At 37.5% G+C, this 20,137-nt stretch overlaps 1 protein-coding gene across 4 annotated transcripts in view; it reads right to left on the bottom strand.

The window, feature by feature from the left end:
* Nucleotides 1-1,892: 1,892 nt before the first annotated feature.
* Nucleotides 1,893-20,137, bottom strand: part of ASB15 (ankyrin repeat and SOCS box containing 15) — a 54,252-nt gene continuing 36,007 nt past the window's right edge. For 2 of the 4 annotated variants that reach the window (XM_072652855.1, XM_072652853.1), the window contains exons 6-11: nucleotides 18,881-19,039; nucleotides 12,109-12,354; nucleotides 11,433-11,604; nucleotides 9,097-9,667; nucleotides 8,308-8,461; nucleotides 2,146-3,077 (exon numbers count right to left, since the gene is read on the bottom strand). In XM_072652855.1, coding sequence (XP_072508956.1) covers nucleotides 2,905-3,077; nucleotides 8,308-8,461; nucleotides 9,097-9,667; nucleotides 11,433-11,604; nucleotides 12,109-12,354; nucleotides 18,881-19,039 — 1,475 coding nt within the window. In that variant the 3' untranslated portion in view covers nucleotides 2,146-2,904. Of the gene's footprint in view, nucleotides 1,977-2,145; nucleotides 3,078-8,307; nucleotides 8,462-9,096; nucleotides 9,668-11,432; nucleotides 11,605-12,108; nucleotides 12,355-18,880; nucleotides 19,040-20,137 lie in introns of those variants that run through there. The other 2 variants (XM_072652854.1, XM_072652856.1) reach the window with 2 other exon arrangements.

Raw genomic sequence — 20,137 nt, forward strand, 5'->3', positions numbered from 1 at the left:
AACCTGTTACTTTTTGATACAACAATCTCTTAAGTACTTTTGGATAACTGTGAGAATCTGTTTGTACTTCTGACACAGTTTCTAAATTGTATTCTAAAGTTTAACTATATCCATACACTGGCTGGTATCACAGAAGTTTCTGAGTCATGTAGGTCTATTACTGATGTGCAGGCAGAAATCTCATTTATGTCTATATGAATCCTGTGTGTCCCAGGTACATTACTACTTTGGAAGCTCAACAGGGAATGAAGAATAAAGAAAGCAAAGACAAGAAATACATGAAACTCAAGTCAAATGCAACTTATAATACAGGCGGTGGGATTGTTCAGTTGTTTTCAGTCACGTCTGGGTCTTTATGACTCCATTTGGAGTTTTCTTGGCAAAGATGCTGGAATGATATGTCATTTCCTTCTCCAGCTCATTTTACAGATGAGGAAACTGAGCCAAATAGAGTTAAGTGACTTGCCCAAGGTCACACAGCCTGTAAATGTCCAAGGCCAGATTTGAACTCAGGAAAATGAGTCTTCCTGACTCCAGGGTTGGCACTCTATCCACTGTGCTCCTTGGCTGCCCTATCATGGTGGTACTGAACTACTGAAGATAAAGCATACCCCACTCCTTTATTTTAACAATCAGGACACCATAAGAATAGAGGACCATGGGTATTAAGGCCCAGTAACTCTTGGATAGTTCTGGGGACAGGAATGCATTCTCTCAACTTCATTTCTTAGAATCTAGATTCTTTCAATGGTCAGCTCAGGTAACACCTCTTACAGGAAGTTCATCTTGATTCCCTCAGCTGTCAGTGCCTGTTTCCTCCAAAAAACAGTTTATAAGGTTTGTATAAATGGTGTTTCTCTCTGGGATAATGCAAATTTCTTGAGGCTAGGGATCGTTTCATTTTTGCCTTTGGATCTCTAGCAACTAGCATGGTGTCTTACATATAGTGGGGACTTAATAAATGTTTGTTCAATTTAACTATTTAGGGGAAATTTACTTTGTGGTAAGCTTATTCCTGGAAGTACCCATTGTATTCAAACAAAATGCATTAATTATAAAAATTTGTCTCAAGGAGGTTGAGGTCCCAATTCTAGAGGGCCAGTTTTGGAGATCCAATTTTGGTTCATTGGTTTGGAACTAGAAAGAACCTTGGAGGTCACTGAGTCTAACTCCTTCACTTTAAAGATGAGGACCTTGAGCCCCACAGTAGTTAAATCCTCAGGGTCACAAAGCTTATTAGAAGCTAAAACAAAATTTGAACAGCAAGTTTTCCTGACTCCAAATCCAATGCTAATTCATGAAAAAGTCTACAAGGAAAAACACAAGCATGATCTTTGTGTCCAAGGGCTGTAGCAACACAACAATCTTCTGGATATGTAATAGTTCCATTATATTTTCACACTTAATGGTTCAAAAGTTGCAAAGGCACTTTTAGCTTTCTACCTTGGAGTTTGCATTCTTTCTAATCCTTATGCATCATCCCCATTTTCTAGGTAATGAAATATGTATTGCTATACTGTAGCAATAGGAAATTTCTTCCTAATATCTACTGTAAAATATAATAATATGTATACATAATTTCAACTTTTTAAATTAGTTCTAGAACCTGAAAATATCACATTTGGCTCTTTACATTGTCTTCTTCAGAAGACATTTTGCTGCAAGAGGCTGGTTGAATTTACTTTAAACCAGGTAAGGTGATACAATTTCATAACAGCACACTGAAAACCAGAAATTATTTTATGTTCAGAAGGTACTCAGTGATATCCAGACCTTCTGCTAAGCAGATCTCACAGTGAACCTAAAAGCATGGGAGATTTCAGCCTTATGAAAGGATGCATACAGAAGCTTGTCCTGAAGAGGCTGTGGAACCAAGGGTTGCATTAGCATCTTCTAAGCCTCATTAGTGGGTGCAGCTGTTTCTGTCTCCCAGTAAATATATGAGGAACACCTCTTCCCCCTTCTTACTGAACCCCCTGGAAAACAAAGACAAATAATAAAATTCACAATCTGGTGGGAGGAAGATAAAATCTCTTCTGGATGTTAGTGATTGCTTCAATTATAGAGGGCATATTTTTTTTCTCCCCCATGAATGTCAAGAGAGTTTCTTTAGTGTCAGCCTACAACATATTGAATTAGCTCAAATGTTTGGAATCTGATATTTATTTAGTTAATTCATCCAGAAATCAATTAAAGGAAGAAACTAGAAAATGCCAAAGTTCCATTAGAGCTAGTTCCATGCCTTAAAATGCCATGTCTCAGGCTAATATCTTCATGACTATTTTTTCCCTTAGAATTGCATTAATAGAAATCAGTGTAACTTAATCAGCATTTGTCAAGACTTTAGAGTAAGATCATAAAATAAAATATGTGATTTGTTACAGTTCAAGCCAAGCACATGAAGTATATATTATAAGGAAATAAGGGAATTTAAAAATCATATTTTCTTAACTAATTTTCTTTGTTCATTCCAAAAATAGTAATTCTGCCATTTGGGGAACACACAAATTGGGGAAATTATGGATTGGAGCAAACGTGTAATAAAAAATTAAAGTTATAAAAGAACATATTCAGTTGATACTACTGAGATAAAGTAACAACCCTTGGCAGAGAAAACAAGTGAATGAGGATGACTCAGTGACCATGCCTAGCCAGCTGAATGAACTGAGATCAGTCATGTCTCCATGAGATGACTATCTCTTCCTATCAGACCCTCAGGAGATATCAAAGTAAGAGGTATAAGGTAACTCTAAAAGTCTAAATTAAAAAAATTGACCTACAAAAGACTATCCTAAAAGAAAAAAGTTCTCAACAGAATTATTAAAGGATTATAAATATACATAAGTGTGCTGAATAATTCCAATGACATACTCAGAAGGAATGATTTTTAAAACTCCCTAGGAATCATGATAACCCGAATTCTTGTCCATATAGATCATATTCTTTGAACAAGATATATTCTCTTAAGATAGTTGGTAGAGGAAGCTTCTCTATAAATTCTGGTTTGCACAGTCTCTTTAGTCCCACAAGTCTTCGAATTTGTAGTCGACACAAATGCTTTAATGAGCAGGGGTTCTCTAGAAAAGAAAAAAAGGGGGGGTGGTATTATCAAACAGATCATGATGAGACTTTTTGTTGCAGAAAAATTTGGATATGCATTTTGGGAACAAACATATTATGAAAATCACTGTTCTTGTTCATCTAAAATAATTATGACAGATTGCTAAAAGAAGAATATGTTCAAAATGTTAACTGTTGTTTTCTACTCATTTTTAAGGCACTATTAGAGAACAACATTTGTACATTTCTTCCTGGTGTCTTTGTCCTACCCATTTCGTGATCTGCCTCAAGTTTATCACATACCTTTGAAGTTGTTACACCCATGTGTCATTTCAAATATAGGATCAGCTTCAAATTTATGCCTCTGTCATATTTATACCTCAGTAGCATTTTCAATTTCTTCTAAAAATTTAATATCAACCTACTTTGGTTAAGCACCAGATAGCAACATATTTTACCATGTAGACTTTCTGTATTTTTATAAAGGCAGTACAGCTAGTGGATGGAGGGCTGGCATCAGAGTCAGGAACACTTTGGTTCAAGTCCCATTTGTGACCCAAAGTGGTTGTATGACCCTGTGAGACATTTTACCACTCAGTGACTTCTCTAAGATTTTAAGTTGTGGAACAGGAGCAGAGATAGAACACTGGTCCTGGAGTCAGGAGTCTATGACTTCAGATAAATACTAGCTGTGTGATTCTGGACAAGTCACTTAAATTCTGTTTGCCTCAGTTTCATCATCTGTAAAATGGGGGATAATAATAGCATCTACCTTCCAAGGTTGTTGTGAGGATCAAATGAAATAATAATTGTAAAGCATTTAGCAAAGTGCCTGGTACAAAGTAAGTGTTATATAAATAGTAACTATCATTATTATTAGATCTGTTTTGGTAAGAAAGAATTTCCTGTCCAAGAGTTCTCTATGACATCTAAATCCCAGGCCTAGAGCCTCCAAAATATATTTACTACAGTAAGTGTAATCATATTAGCATGTCATTCTGGACAATTGGTAATCTTATCCCAAAGTGATTTAACCTTTGTCAACATCCTGCCAACAGTCAAACATGCATTTTATTGAAACACTCTTTCCCAATGGTTTGAATATAGAATGCTGATAACTGTGCTGAACAGAATCATTACCACTACTTTTATCATACTGTAGTTTTACTTTACTCCCTAATAAACTCATTTTGTTATATTTAAATAGGACAACACTGACATCCAGTGGCCAGGTACACTCATTGTCATTGACTAGTCTGCACAAGTTGAAGTAATACTTCAATATTCAACCTGAATATGAAGGCACACTCCACTGAGGCAAGTTGCAATGCCCTTGCACTTCAGCAAATGCTTTTTATAAGCCAAAAAAGTCATTATTTGGCTGTTGACTTTCTGGTGATAAACCTCTCTCTGAACTTACCAACTGAGTTGGTCCTTAGACAAGAAATTATATAGTCTGAGGCCAGGCCTATAACTAGGAGACTCTCTAAGTTCTCTTCAGTCTGCCAGAGCTTATGCTCCAATGGCGCAGACCCTTCAGAAATCTAGCTTTGTCTCCAAGCCTTGCTGAGGCAATGAAGTAGGTCTTTGTGGAGGTGCTGAAGAAGTACTTAAATCCTTCAAGGATCCATGATTCTGTTGGCTTGAAAACTCTCTTGAATGATGGATCTCACAATCCTTATACTCACTAGTAGATGCCTGAGTTGGTGTGGTCCAAAAAAAACCATCTGATAAACAAATCTCTGGTGATGAGACTTAGTTTCTGACCTCAGTTGGTTTGGTCCTCAGACAACAAACATAGTCGTTCCACCTGTTGTTTGACCTGTATATAAAGTTTTATTTTCTCAGTAGGTTTTGCCAGAACTCAAGTCCCATTGACATAATCTCTAAGAACGAAGGGCTTACTCCATGTTGTGATGAGGCAGCAGAGTAGGATTTTTGTAGAGGTGTTGCAGAAATAAACCCATAAAAATGATTAAGCTTGATGTTGGGGAAAACTTGCTATAAGTATTAGACTTCTTAACAAAAGTAGGATGGGCTAACTCAAGGAGTGGTAGATTCTCCATCCTTGGAGTTCTTAAAGCTGAGGTGAGTAAAAATACTTGTCATATATAGTGGGTATTCCTTTTGGCGCTATAGATTGGAGTAGATGGTTGCTGAGGTTCCTTTCCCACTCAACTTCTGAGATTCTTTAATCCTATTTTGAGCTGATAGTCTTTTGGTCTGACACACTAGCATTTTAAATTATGCTAAAATCATGCATCAATCTTTTGTAGTGAATGCATACACATAGTTTAATTAAAATATAAAAATAATACCAGAACATTTGCTTTTTAAATTCTTGAAACTTTGCTTTTAGTTATCCAAAAAACTCCTCTAATTCTGCCTTCTCAGCTCAAGAGAGGGATTCAGTTGCTTGTAGTTTCAATTGACCAGGAATTCAAATTCACAGAACTATATTAGGAAAGAGCACTATACTAGAGTTGGGTTATAGTCCCAATTCTTCCACTTACTGTATGTCCTTGGGTAAATCATTTAACCTTTCTAAACCTTCCATTATCTGATGACCTGCCTACTTCACAAGAGCGTTGTAAGGGTCAGATGAGATCATGTATGTTCAGTAAATGCTCTGGAGCTTTATTCCTAACCCTTACTCATACCAACAGGTAGGGGCCTCAGAGCTTGAATGCCACTTGTCAGTTTCCCATCTACTGATGCAGACAATGTCCTCAGCAGTTTGGGGGATGCTCGGTGCTGATCTCCTTAATTCCTCTCTGGCTTTGTTCTTGACTCTCCAGGTTTTCTTCTCTGTACCACAGGAGCCCTTTAATTCTGGAAGATGTTAGGCTCCTGCAGCTCACTCCTCTGATTGGCTAGTTACTCTTAGAGTCTCCATTTTAAGGAAAGTAGCCAGGCCAGTTGTGTTCCCTCCCTTATTCCTCTCCTAGCTCTGCTCCTGATTATCTGAATTTTCTCTATCGTGCCTCCACATGGACACATTCCCTCATTCCCGCCTCTCTCTTCAGCTTCCTTTTATACATTGTCTTTCCCCATGAGAAGGTCAACTCCTTCAGGTCAAGAACTGTCTCCTTTCACTCACATTTGCATTCCCAGTACTCAGCACAGTGCCTGGTGCATAGAAAATGCTGAGTAAATGCTTGTTGATTGGTCTTCCTCTGGCCAAGGGGAAGTGGGGAGACTGAGGCAGAGTTCAGGACTCTTTTCTTTGCCCCCAAGTGATTTCTCTCAGAGATTTGGTGAGAGGACTTCCACCTGAAGCTGCTTGATGCTTGAACTTCTAGGTTCTGAACTATTGTGCTAGGTTACAGTCAATCCACAGAGAATAGTAGCAACAGTAATAACAACTGAATTTCCTCAACTAATCCGAATATATTTCTGGTAGTATGCCATTCCAGTTCATCCAACGCCTTTTAAGGACATCTAAATCAATTAATGCTTTTTTCACCCTTAGGCTAAAGTTTATGATGGATTGATTCAAATAAAAAGCTTGTTGTTGCTGTTTTTTGGGCACAGCATCTTGTCATTCTAAGTAGAGTGGGGTAAAAGACACGTTGACTGAATCTACCCTTACTCTTCCATATGGGAAAGTTCTGTGTTGCAGTGGGTGCTTCAAAATTTAAAGATATTTCTCTCTAGCTAGTTTTTGAGCTTTTCTAGCTGGTCAGAAACACACATCCTCTCCACTCACTTAAATTCATTACTACAGCAGTCCACAGACTTGCAAATTCAGTTTTAATTAGTGTAACAGGCTCTGGGACTACAACAAAAACCTTAACAACACCCATATTTTTGCTACCAGTTTGGATTCAGCTCAAGATTCTGATTTTCATTTCCAGGTTCCTAAATGGTTAGGGCTTGGCCTTTCAGGAATGAGATCATATTTTATTACTTTAGCTCAATAAGCGGAGCAGTTGTGTGATGCATGATAGATTATTTCATCTCTGAGAACAACCTATTCCTGTTATGAAATCCAAGAAATAAGTATTATTAACCTGTTATATTATGATGATTATTTTATGTATACATTATATTACTATAACCATTATTAACTTATTATAACAAGGAATGAGTATTAATAACCTAAAAGTCTCAAATTAAAAAAAAAAAACTTCAGTATTTCAACAGACCTGTGATTTCATCAGCCCAAGCATTTATTCCAGCTGGAGCAGATTGTGACTCATCCATGCTCTCTCTTCTGATATGATTCTTGTCCACATTTTCCCATAAATTCTCCAAAGAGGAACCTGCCCAGTGGGTTGATGGGTACCCTCTGATTCTTTGTTATTTTGTGAATTCCAGTGCAACATGTGAGCTGCCACTGTATTAGTCTTGACTCTTGTAACCTGGCCACCGCTTTTTCTGATCATCCACATCCTTAATGTTTTTCCTGCCACTTCAGCATTCAGGTCATTACTGGCAATGTGATGCAACTTGCTTCTCTGAACCATGAATCTTTCCATTGTCCATTTTAAAAATCTAAAGATGTTTTCTTAAAGTCCATTTAACTAATATACAAGTAGGATTCTCAATACCATTTTTCAGATCAAATTGTAGTTTACTGTGAAGTATCACACACTGGGGGACTTTTTCTTCTACTCCTCCTATTGCCCTCCTATAACTAAAGCTATATCTTTTGTGGAGATGTTTTCAGGACATTTTACTATCACAATGCTACATTATATGCTAGTTTCCATCTTACAATCTTAAAAGTTTATCGTTGTTTTAAATTTATTCAAAGGTAAGAATCTTAATAAATAAAACAGTGACAGAGAATAAACAACCTTATTGTATCATAGACTCTAGGGCTCTAGAGCTAGAAGAGAACATACAGTTCAAATTTATTTCATTTTTTAGATGAGGAAACCTAAGTCAAGAGAGGTCAAATTACTTGCCTGATGTCACAGTATTTGCTATTGACAGGGCCAGAACTATAAGCCAAGCTTCTTGAATCTCATGGTCATAACTTAAAAGAAACCAAGTTTTTGATTTATGGCCTTACAGGGAACTTCTCAATCATGTATATTACACAGAAAAATATCAGAGAAACTTCTTATATCAAGAGAGAACTTAAAACCAACAAAAGAGCACAGGAACATGATTCAAGACACATAAAAATACAAAGCTTAAAAATGAACTCTCAAGAAAAGCATTAGGAAGCTGTGGTACTAAGTCCAGTTGAGTTAAAACACATAAAATCTTTACTTAATCACAAATTTTTATTTTTACCTAATATTTGACGAATTTCTGGCCATTCTTTCTGTACTTCTAGCATAGACTTCAGTTTATCACATAGAGGGACATAATCCATATAATCTATTAAAATACGCATAACACGACCCACCAAATGTTTCATCCAAGGAACTGTAATAAACTCACAGAACTGAAAGAATTTAAAAAATATATAGATTAATATTTTAAAGCACCATATATGAATATACATACACACATATATATATGTATATTTGTATATCCTAGCAACTCCCCCCTACTCCTCCTTTGTGGAAATCAAAGGTCCCAAGAAATGGGTTCTTTCATCTCTGAGTATAGCTATAGAACCATCCTTAAGATAAAATCAAAATAACTAGAAAATATTTTCTTATTTTTCTGAAACTATCATCCCAGAGAAATATGACTGGGTCTGAAACAGTCATGTTCAGTAATAACTGGTAGAAAAATGCTTGCTTTTACCTTTCATCATTGTTCCATCTAATAACCTGAACCCTACATTTTTTAGATATTTTCCAATTCTTCTGCACTCAGTTTGACCCAACTCTAATTCAAAATATAAACTGGAACTTTATATCATCTATTTTATGTATTATTATTATTATTATTATAGGTTTTTGATAGAAGTAGTCAAGTAATGTAAACACCATCAGAGCTACTGTTTTCTTGGGGGTGTGTGTGTGTACGTACGTGTACATGCACATGCAAGCTCTCCATAGGCAACATTGTAAAGTTGATAAGTAAGGGAAGATTATAACAAAACTTAAAGAAAAATAGGAAGCAACTTACTGGGTTATCTTTTATTACGCAAGAAGTCCATCCTGGGAGAACATCTTCTTCGATCTCAGACCACACAAAGGAATTTCCAAAGATATTCCCATGCATGCAGTCAAAGCACATCTCCACTTGATAGCCGTTATTCAGCAACAGTCGAAGCATTACCTCATCATTCAAAGCATATTGAATGGCGCTGGGGAACCTGGTGTCATTCACATGCATGAAGTAACAATTGACATTTGCTCCATGGGAGAGAAGTAATCTGACGATTTCATGATTTCCAGCTCTCACTGCCACAAGCAGACAATTCAGGGGATCTTGGTTTGGGTCTGCACCTGCAGCCAACAGAACCTCGGTACAGAGGATGTCATTATTGGAAACAGCAAAATACAGTGCAGTCTTCCTTCCATCATCATAGTTCTCAGAAATGTGATCGGCCAGGGGAGTATTGACATCAAAATCATTTTCAATAAGTAGTTGCAGACACTGCACATTTTGACCTTCAGCTGCTGAATGAATGGGGGTTAACCCACTTTTTTGTATTGCATTTTTGGATGTTACTGGGATGAGGTATTTCAGAGCCCTGAAAAGGAGTGTCAAATATCCACAGTATATAGATGGAAAAAAACCCCAACAACTTCCTCATGAAATCCTATTTTTTTTCCTACTAAACATGTTTTGATACAAAACATTTTAATTCTATGTATAGTCTTCCTCATAATTGTTAGCTTTTTATCTTCCTGTTCTTTATTTTTGGTTCTGATTCTTGTTTCCTTAGAGGCTCTTCAAAGTTTCTCTGAATAATCAACATATACTTTATTTAAGAAAAACAGCACAGTACAGGCTTTGGAGATAGTGACCTTTGAAGACATAGCCTCATGTCCTACTTCTTATACAAGTTGGCTTTGTGACTGTGAGCAAGTCACATAACCCCATTATCATTCAATAAACTCTTTAAGATTATAAATTAGAGAGAGTTGCTGACTTGCATGAATAGAGAAAGTTTTCACTTGAAGAAATTCATCAACCCAAAGAAGATACAGGTCTGGTCCCCTCCCCAAATTTCTCAGTTGAACAATGTTATGCATATACACAACTAAGAAGTCCTTTAAGATTATAAAAAGGGAGACCCCTGAGTATTTTACTTTGCTACATAAACCATAAACAAGATGAGAAATCTCTGTAAAATGATATAATGGACATGTGTTCCCTATCTGTGTTTGTGTGGTCTGGATAAAAAGAGAAGATATTTCACTGAAATATCAATCAAATTAAACATGATCACTAATCACACAGTTTCTAGAGGAGGTGATAGATGGTTGTGAACTTTTCACACTTGGCTGCTCAGCTAGATCACGTATGAACGATATAATTAGAGATAATTTGATTCTTATGGCATCAAATTTAGAGCTATCATGTGTAAATTTATGGACGCTGGGATTAAATCCAAGTAAAACAGTGTCTCATTTAATCTCATTTGTGTAACACTGTGAATTTAACTCTCAAATCTCAACAAGGTATGGACATGTCCCTTGGGTCTTGAAGGCTTTGTCAGCAAAGCATAAACTCTGACGGGCTCTACCAAAGTAGAAAGGTTTCAAGAGTGAGCTCAGTGATGGACTATATGCCAGTTGCCCTCTGATTAGCCTATCTGACTGGAGAAGCCATGACCTAGCTGGTCATAGGATGATAAGTTTTCCAGCCACAGTAACTTAGAAAAACTATCGACTAAGACAAGGTGGACTTACTGTCTGTTTTAATAGAGACAGTTCCCACTCTGATGAAATTGCATTTCTTTGAAGTTCTGAAGTGTAATGTGAGTGTTGAACAATCTATAGCCAAGTGACTTTGCTAACTTGCTTTTGAGCCTTTGAGAAGTATTCAGCAGTCATCACATGATTGGTTGCTATTGGTAATACTAGTTTTTTACTGTTTGCTATAGAGGTTAATGATACATTAAGTAATAAAATCCCTCCTACTATTTGTACAGACTATGGATAATTAAGTCTATAAAAAAATGGAACATTTCAATCTAACCTTATTTCTTATTTATTAGTTCTAGTGTGGATTGGCCAATATGCTATAAAAATTATCATTTTGAAAAATCAATATAAGGCATTATGGCAAAACTTGATGTCGTGGAGTTAGAGGATATGGGTCCAACCTTTTTCTTTATCTATGATGATGATCCTTTGTAGTGAAGTCATCTTTAAATGTTTAAACTTTGAGCCTACAAGCAAAACTTCCAGAAGAGGCACCTTTAGTTTTTCACTAATTATGTGATAATTAGAGGATCTTGAGGAGAGAACCAACAAAACTTCTGAAGGTGTCCTCTAGGCCTTACTTACAGGTAATGTCCTTCATAAGCAGCTCGATGGATAGGGAGGTGTCCTGATCTATTAGGTACATTTCCACTTCCTCCATATTCCAATAAAAGAGAAATACAGTCAGGATTACCTCCTCCTGCTGCTTCAAACAGCACAGATGCCCCATCATCCGCCAAAACAAAAACATCACCACCTAGGATGAGACATTTGTCATAAGGATGTCTGTATAAAATTGGTGAAATTCTTCTCCCCTTAAAAATTGCCTGTCTTCATTTTTCCTCATTTAGTAGATGTCAACCTTAAAACAATAATAGCAGACAGGATAGACTTATAGACACCAAAGTATAGTTGTGTAACATATATCTTAAAGACCTGATACAACCATGGTATTGGAAGTAACCTTAGAAGTCAGCACACAGAGTATGCCAGTATTCTAACAGGTCTGTCTTCTCAATGTGGATTTTCCTTCCAGGGATGCAGACTGCAACGTGTTCATGTCTGACCATTCTTTATGACTCTCATTCACGCCCTCCCATGTGTTTGCCAGAAAGGGTCCACAATACCCCATAATAATAAGTAGTAAATCTCAACCTCACTGGTTCATTTATCCAGCAATAACTTCTGACTATATGTGTATAAGGCCCTGTTAGGTGCTGATAATAGATAGCTTTTACTAGTCCAGTTTCTTTCTGTGTACCTTTATGGATGAGATGTTCTAACACATCACAGTGACCATACTCAGCAGCCACACCCAAAGGTGTCATTCCAAATCCATCCCGGAGGTGCACATTTCCTCCATTCTTTAAGAGCAGAGCAACGATATCCTTGCGGCCTTGTTTGGCTGCCTCATGCATCGCCGACCATCTTTTGATACACGGCAGGTCGAGGCTAGTGTTATGTTTAATCAGAAGGGACACCATGTCATAGGAACCCTTTCTTATTGCTTGAAAACATAAAAAGAGTTCAGATAAAATTTAACCAGTCATTACTATATTTGCCCTTATATCTTGCACACTAAAAGCTACAATTAGAAGAAAAGGCTGGATGATCACTTGTGGGGATGTTTTAGAAGGGATTATTCATCAGATTTGAGATGGACTCTGAGGCCTCTATGTCCATTACAGCTCTTAGATTCTGTGAGTGACTACCCAGGTTGGCTGTCATGCTTTTTACTTCTGAGCCTGAAGGAGGAATAAGTTTTTCATAGAACATGTCAGTGTAGCCCAGTGACTTCAGGACTCACAATGGAAACTTCAAAATTTCTACATGAACATGTTCCTTCCCTCTTTGAGCTTGTGCTAAGATTTTTGTGGTTTTGCTTTGCAAAATAAAATATATTCTGAATAAAATCACCACATATTGGGTAAGATTATAAAGTTAGGCTTTAATAAGTATGCTAGAAATTCCAATGACTACTGATACAGTGGAGATACTCTGGGAGAAAATTTGTTGTTCAGTTGTTTTCAGTCGTGTCTGACTCTTCATGACCCCATTTGAGGTTTTCTTGGCAAAGAAATTGAAGTGATTTGCTTTTTCCTTCTCAAGTTTATTTTATAGATAAGGAAATTTGGGGCAAACAGGGTTAAATGACTTGCTCAGGGTCACATAGCTTGGAAGCATCTGAGGCCAAATTTGAACCCAGGAAGATGAGTCTTCCTGACTCTAGGCCCAGCACTCTACCCACTGTGCCACCTAGCTTCCCCCTTAGGAGAATCTCCATTTATCCTAATGCTGCTGCTTTTGCTCAAACACTTTAGGATCTCCTGTTATGGAACTGCCTTCAGAAGTTGTGTGTCAGCAGTGAAAACCGTTGGTACACATACACACACATATGTCACACATACACATACACATACACACATATTAGATAAGAAAAGTGCTCTTCTTAGCACTTCTAACAAATTATACCCCAGTAAGGAGAAATGACCCGCAGGTTATGTAACACAAGATTTAGCAATCTGTGATTTGAGACTGATCGCTAGAGTTCTACAGAGAAAGAACACAGAGTGCATCATTTAAGTGCTATGGAGTAAAGGTTGGGACTGGCCTATGTTTTAACATATGAACACAGCTCACGATGGCATCAGGGTTTCCAGGTCCTAATCCTAGTGTGTGACTTCTATGACTTTCCAAGGCTTAACATGGTGAAGTTTTCATAACAGGGAATAAGCGAGCGCTATGTTTGCAGTCTTACTGCTTCCAGTCTCTGACCACGCTAATCCATTCTTCAGATAATCCTCAAACTAACCTTTCTAATGCACAGGTGTGATAACAGCATCTTCCCTGCTCAAAAACCCTTTAGGTTGTCTATACCTTGTTTGTATATACTTGCTTACATGTCTCCCTGACTATTCCCTATTGTCCCATGAGAATAGGGGTCTCTTGCTTTTCACAAATCCCCAGCACTTAGCTCAGTCCCTGGCAAGTAGTAGGCACTTAATAAATGTTTACTGGTTGACTCCTGTCTATAAGATAAATTATAAGCTACATAGCCTGGTATTTAAGATCCTCTGCAACTACCTTCCCAGTCAAGTATTATACTCCATTTATTCTACATCCAGCTAAACCAGACCACTAGCTGTTACCCAATCTTGTCCTGACCCTTTCTGCCTCTGTACTTTTTACACAGATCATGTCTAATGTCTAGAACACTTTGTCTCTTTCCTTATCTGTACCAGTTGAAATCTTCTTTCTTCAAAGAAGCTAGCAACACCTCCTCTGAAATTTTCCCTGATCCTTGCAATGTAAAATGATTTCTCCCTACTCAGTTTTTTTTTAAATAATTCACTCTCTGGATCTCTTCTTTACCCTTATATTATATCATATTTAAGAACACATTTTATCCCTCCCCTTTTGATTATAACCTCCATCAGGGGAAGGATGGAGTAATTTTTCATCCCTGTTTTCCAGTGCCCAAAAGTGGAGTGTGTATGTGTGTGTGTGTGTGTGTGTGTGTGTGTGTGTGTGTGTGTGTGTACATACACATGCAATTTATTATAATTTATATAGGCCTTTTTAAAAGCAAGTGGTATGAAATGGAGATTTACAGTTTCAGATAGAATATTCTTGTTGATTTCTGCTGTATATGGAAATGCTCTTTTTTGGTGTTTAAGTTCAGAATAAAATAATTTAAGAGTACTTGAGGAAAGAAAGAATAGTTTCAGCCAGGAAGATTGGGGAAGGTTACATGAAAGAACTATCTATCACCTAAGTTGTATCTTAAAGAAAGGTAAAGAATACGAAAACAGATGCAGAAGGAATATATTTCACAAAAGTAGGTAAGATAGCATGATATGGGGGTAGTGACACATTGAGTTCAGGGAAGAGCTAATTATCTAGTATATGTGAGGGGGCTTAATGTGAAATAAGATTAATAGAACTAGGCTAGAGTCAGATTTTGGCAAGGCTAATGCATTTGTATTTTATCTCGGAGGCAACAGGAAGCCTCTGAAAGTTTATGAACAGGATACTGACAGGATCAGATTTGTATTTTGGGGAGATTACTTTGGCAGCTGTGTGAAAAGACAGATTGTAGAGAGGGTGGCAACTATAATTATGGAGATCATTTAGGAGCCTATTACAATAATCTAGGTAAGTGATGATAAAGATTTGAATGCAGAGAGTTGTAGTGAGAGATGTGGAGGTAAAATTGATAGGACTTGGTAACTGACTGGATATATGGGGAAACAGAAAGGGAAAAGTTGAAAAATTAGGTCATAAACTGGGTGATTGAAAGAGAAAGGAGCACTTGCAGGAAGAATAGGTTTAAATAGGAAGACAAAGACTTTCAAGACTGTTATGTTTAAAGTTCTCTCAGCATACTCTGGTGGAGATATCCAACAGGCAATTGAAGCTATGGGACTAAAGTTATGAAGGAGAATAAGACTAGATTTACAGGATTTGGAGAGGTGATATTGGAACCCATGGGAGGGAACAGAGAAGATCACTAAGAGAAAAGAGTTAAGTCTTGAGAGACCCTCCTGTTGGAGTTAAAAAAACAAGCAGACTACTGGGAAGGAGTTTGGGGCAGGGTAGGGGGGGAGAGGAAAGAGTACTGTTACAGAAACCAGGGGAAGGATATATCCAACAAGAAGGGATGTTCAACAGTGTCCAAAGAGTGGTCAAGAAGGGTACAAACTGAGAAGAGATCATTGGATTTAGTCATTAAGAGATCACCAGTAGTTTCTAAGGAAGTAATTTTGGTAGACTGGTGGGGTTGAAAGATTGGTTGTAAGACACTAGTGATGAATGTGCGATGAGGAAATAGAGGCAGTGAGAGTACACAACTCTTTCTGAGAACTTGGCAGTGAAAGGGAGGAGAGGGATAGGTGGATAGTTGAAAGGGGGGAAATGCCAGGGTCAAATGAAGTTTTTTTAAGGGTAGGAGAATTTTTGGCATATTTTAGGTATTAATGAAGAAACAAGAAAATAAGGAAATATTGCAGATGAGAGGAGGAATTATTGGTAGCCCAAGTGCAAGCTCCCAGAGCTTCTAACAAATGTCAGGGAAAGAATTTGAACTCCAGCTCTTGTTTAAATCAGGCACTCTATGATGCCATACTAAATTTCATGTATAGTGTAATGAAGGACTGACCACTGAGCCAGCTATGACTCTACCCAGAGTCCCTCTGATGCAATACCCAACTTGTAGGAGCTGTTTGCTGCATGATCATAATGCTGTATAATGAAGGTGCTTTGGAGGGACTTTGGAAGCATGAGTAAACATTTTGTAACTGGTTCTAGTATGCTAATCACTTGGTGAGCAAGAGTCATTTCAATTGGCTAGAGAGTGCATTCAGATTATTCAAGCTCTTCCCTTAGAATTCATCTAGTCATATCCCTTCATTTTATAAATGAAAAAAACTGAGACCCAGAGACTTTGCCCAATGTCCCAGAGCTAGCTAACAAAGAGCAGAGGTAGGATTTGAACCCCAGATACTATCCAGCACTCTTTATAGAGAGCTGGTTAACCTAAGCTAAACCAAGAGGTACTGCTAACTATGCCTAAGCTGCTAATAGTGCCTTGTCCTGTGAATCCCTGTGTAAGACTGAGAGAAGCAATTAATTTAGAGAAGCCTTCATCATTTGCATCATAATCTGCCTTTTCTATCCTCTTCAGGAATAATGGGGACATTTATCAAGTATTCCTGAGAAATGAATATAAGTTGCAGGAAACCCAATACATCTTTATGGAATGCATGGCAGCAGTAATTTGGGAAAGTTTAATAAATGTGAAAGATAATGTAAACTTCAGGAAAATGTAAATTCCTTTCATTTGAATTATGTATAGGGTTTAAAATCTTTCTTCAGCTTCCTTCTTAAGTGAAATAAATTCAGATCCTTTGACCTTTCATCATTTTAAATCTTTAATGATTTTTTAGTTGCTCTCCTCTGGCCTCCCTCCAAATTCTCCATATCGCTCTTCAGTGGCAGGTCCTAAACTTAGTTACACTCAGTTTCTGCCAGTAACATGTGCATCTTAGGAGCTTAAGCAGTTGTTGATAAGGGTGGCTTTAGAATCTGGGAAATGATTTGAAGGGGTTATTCTTATAGAGGCCAATACCTTTGCAACTATCCTTGCAAACAGAGACAAAAATTTTACCCTGCACTGAAAAATGAATTAACTTCTCATTCTCAGGAATGAAACAAATCTAGAATGTAGTAGAAACATAGCTTAAATAAACATTCTTTACAACTCATCATGCCCACTTATCCTTCCTACTTCAGCTACCTAAAAGTGTCTTGATATTATCTGTCCCTGATCTAAAAATTATTCCCTTATTTGTGCACGTGTGTGTGTGTGTGTGTGTGTGTGTGTGTGTGTGTGTGTGTATTTTAAGGAGTAGGGAAGGGAAAGGGAATCATGTTAATATATACCCATAAGGGCTTTTGTGGGAGTTCCCTTTCTCCAAATATAATGCAAAGAATGGAGTCTTTAGAGCAGAGTAGTAGCTAAAACAGAATTTGCCCTTTTCATTGGCTCTTTGGGATTTTTCGAATATATCATCATATTGTCTGCAAAAGCAGATAATTTTATTACCTCATTCGCTATTCTGATTTCTTTTATTTCTTTTTCTTCTCTTACTGCTATTGCTAGGATTTCCAATACAATACTGAATAATATTAATGACAGTGACTATTTTTGTTTCATACCTGATCTTACTTTTAGGCATAAAAACCACATCTAGAGCTAGAGAAAGGTGCTTTTGTATATAGTTTGTGATTTTGGTTTGTGTAGTTCATGGTTTCTAACAGTCTGAATAAGTACAATTCCTAAAAGAAGGTGATGGAAAAGGGTCTAAAGAGCACAAAAGTTACGTACACAAAGGAATAGCTATGAGAAACTGGGTGTACACTGGAAAGATTGGAGTTCTGGAGATAGGTTGTGTGTGGAGATTTAGATTGGTGCCATCTGCATGGAGATGATCCTAGCATCACAGATTGAGAGCTAGAAGGGACTTCAGAGGTCATTCAGTCCAACTCAATTTATTTAATAGATAAGGACACTGAGGCCCAGAAAGGGTGAGTGATTTTCCCCAAGGTCATACAGGTTATAAGTGGCAGACCAAGAGATTCAAACTCATATCTCACTCCAAATAGAAGTTATAGATCTGGATGAGATCAGAAAGGGAGAGTAGAGAAAGAATAGTAAAGAAAGCCAAGGATAGATATTTGGGGCTAGAACACAGGATATGAAATCTCCAAAATTAGTGACGAAGGGCCCATTTTTCCAGGGAGAGGTGTGTAGAACCTAGAGTTGATTTTACTAAGCAGGGAATCCTAGCTTCATCCCCTACCCCTTGGTCAGAATTTAGAATCTAGTCCCTCTCATGATGGCAACCCAGGCAAGTCACATGATAATAAATTAATAATAAAACAGAGGCTAAGCTACAAAGTGGCTTAGTCATTATCCATCCTTATTTGCCCATACAGAGCAAGTCTAAGCCAGAGGGTAGCTAGTCAACAAATGACAGGCGAAAGAGGGAAGAAGGATGGATCTCAGGAAGTGGGAGTTATCAGTCAAATCATAGCTAGTGCAAGGGAAATAGGGCTTTGCCTCAGGGCACTGATGTGGGGGAGGGGGTACTCTCCCTCTCCCCTCCTTTGAACTCCATCTCTGTTTCTCACTTTGTAATTGTCTAACTAAATGCCTCACAACTGACCCTGGGTTTCCACCTCAAAGTTCACTTGTGATGCTCCACAGTTACCTAGGCCACCCTCTTCCTGAAGAGATTATCCCATTACCACTACCATCACCCTGCCGTGGGACTTCCCTTTCCCTTCACCTCCCTCCCCTTCCACAACCCTCAAACCTTGTCCCACAGTGAATTTCCCACCGAGGCATTTAGGACTCTGGTTATTAGATAAACTTATTTCTAGCAGAGACCATGAACATCACATAGATTTCTTTATCAATTAACCAAGTTATTTAAGCACCAGTGTGTCCAGCAACTAAAAGAAGCCTTTACCAAGCAGAAGGGGAGTTTCTCCTTTGAGGTTTTTGGTGTCTGGACATACTCCCTTTTCCAGCAGAGTTCTTACGTTTTCCACCAGACCAGAATTGATTGCTAGAGTTAATGGTGTTTCTCCATCACAGGTATTGTATTCCCAGAGAGTTTTGTAGGATGCTGAGACAGGAAAAACATGTGAAATCTTGAAAATATCAACAAGTATAATACATACAAGGGTCACAAATTACATTTTTATCACATTTATACTATGCTTTACATTGATTTCAATATTTAATTGCAAGTTTATTAGCATGAAGCCATTGTTGAACTTGGTGATAAGGTTACAATGTTCTGGTTTTCTAATTCAGTAGCATTTTCTCCAAATCAGCAACTTTCTGAAAAATATACCCAGAAAAATACTGAGGAGATATGAACAAGGTCTAAAAAAATCATAAAGTATAGAAAACACAGATTCATTCACCGAGTGAACAATCAACAAATCATCAGATTTTTACTGAGCACCTACTGCAGACTACTATATATTAAATACCAGAAATCTAGAACCAAGAAATATCTTTCAAACTTAAAAGATTTAAACTTGGGATTAAAAAAAGGAAATCCTATATTAAACAATGAATTTACTCATGGATCTCATCACAAGATGCAATATAGTTTGCAAAAAAATCAAATTAATTCATGAATGATGTCCTTTATGAGTTGCTATGCCCAAAGAATTCATACCCAAAGAGCCATCTACTGATGATAAACCTCCCTGTACTTAACTAGGCTGGCCCTTAAAAAGTGGGAACAGACTGAGCTGGCATCTTGAAACTTTTGGAAGCTTCAGATTCACTTATTTTTCCACAGGAATTAGGCAGGATAAGCAATGTAAAGAATGCCATTAAAATGCATAATTTAAATAAGAAGACTGACCTGTCACATAGCAAGAGTTAGGAATAACTGAAAAACAACTCATGCTTTACACTATTATCTTCACAGTGTCAAAATAATTCAAAGAAGGACCCCAGCATGTTGGTGGACCCTTTGTAGTGAACTTAGAGGAGGACATGGACAGCAGCTACACAGGAAGGACAGGCATGGATGGAGGACTGTGATCTGCATTGTTGCAGGAAATACCTATGCTGAAGAGATCATTGATTCATTGGAGTATCAAGTACTGTATATCCAATGAAGGTTTATTGAGTGATGGGATGCATTCCTGTTCCTTTGAAGGACAACAACAGTCTCTCATCACACTTTCGGTACCACTCTCAG

This window comes from Notamacropus eugenii, chromosome 3 (assembly GCF_028372415.1).
Source record: "Notamacropus eugenii isolate mMacEug1 chromosome 3, mMacEug1.pri_v2, whole genome shotgun sequence".
Classification (NCBI taxonomy): Eukaryota; Metazoa; Chordata; class Mammalia; order Diprotodontia; family Macropodidae; genus Notamacropus; species Notamacropus eugenii.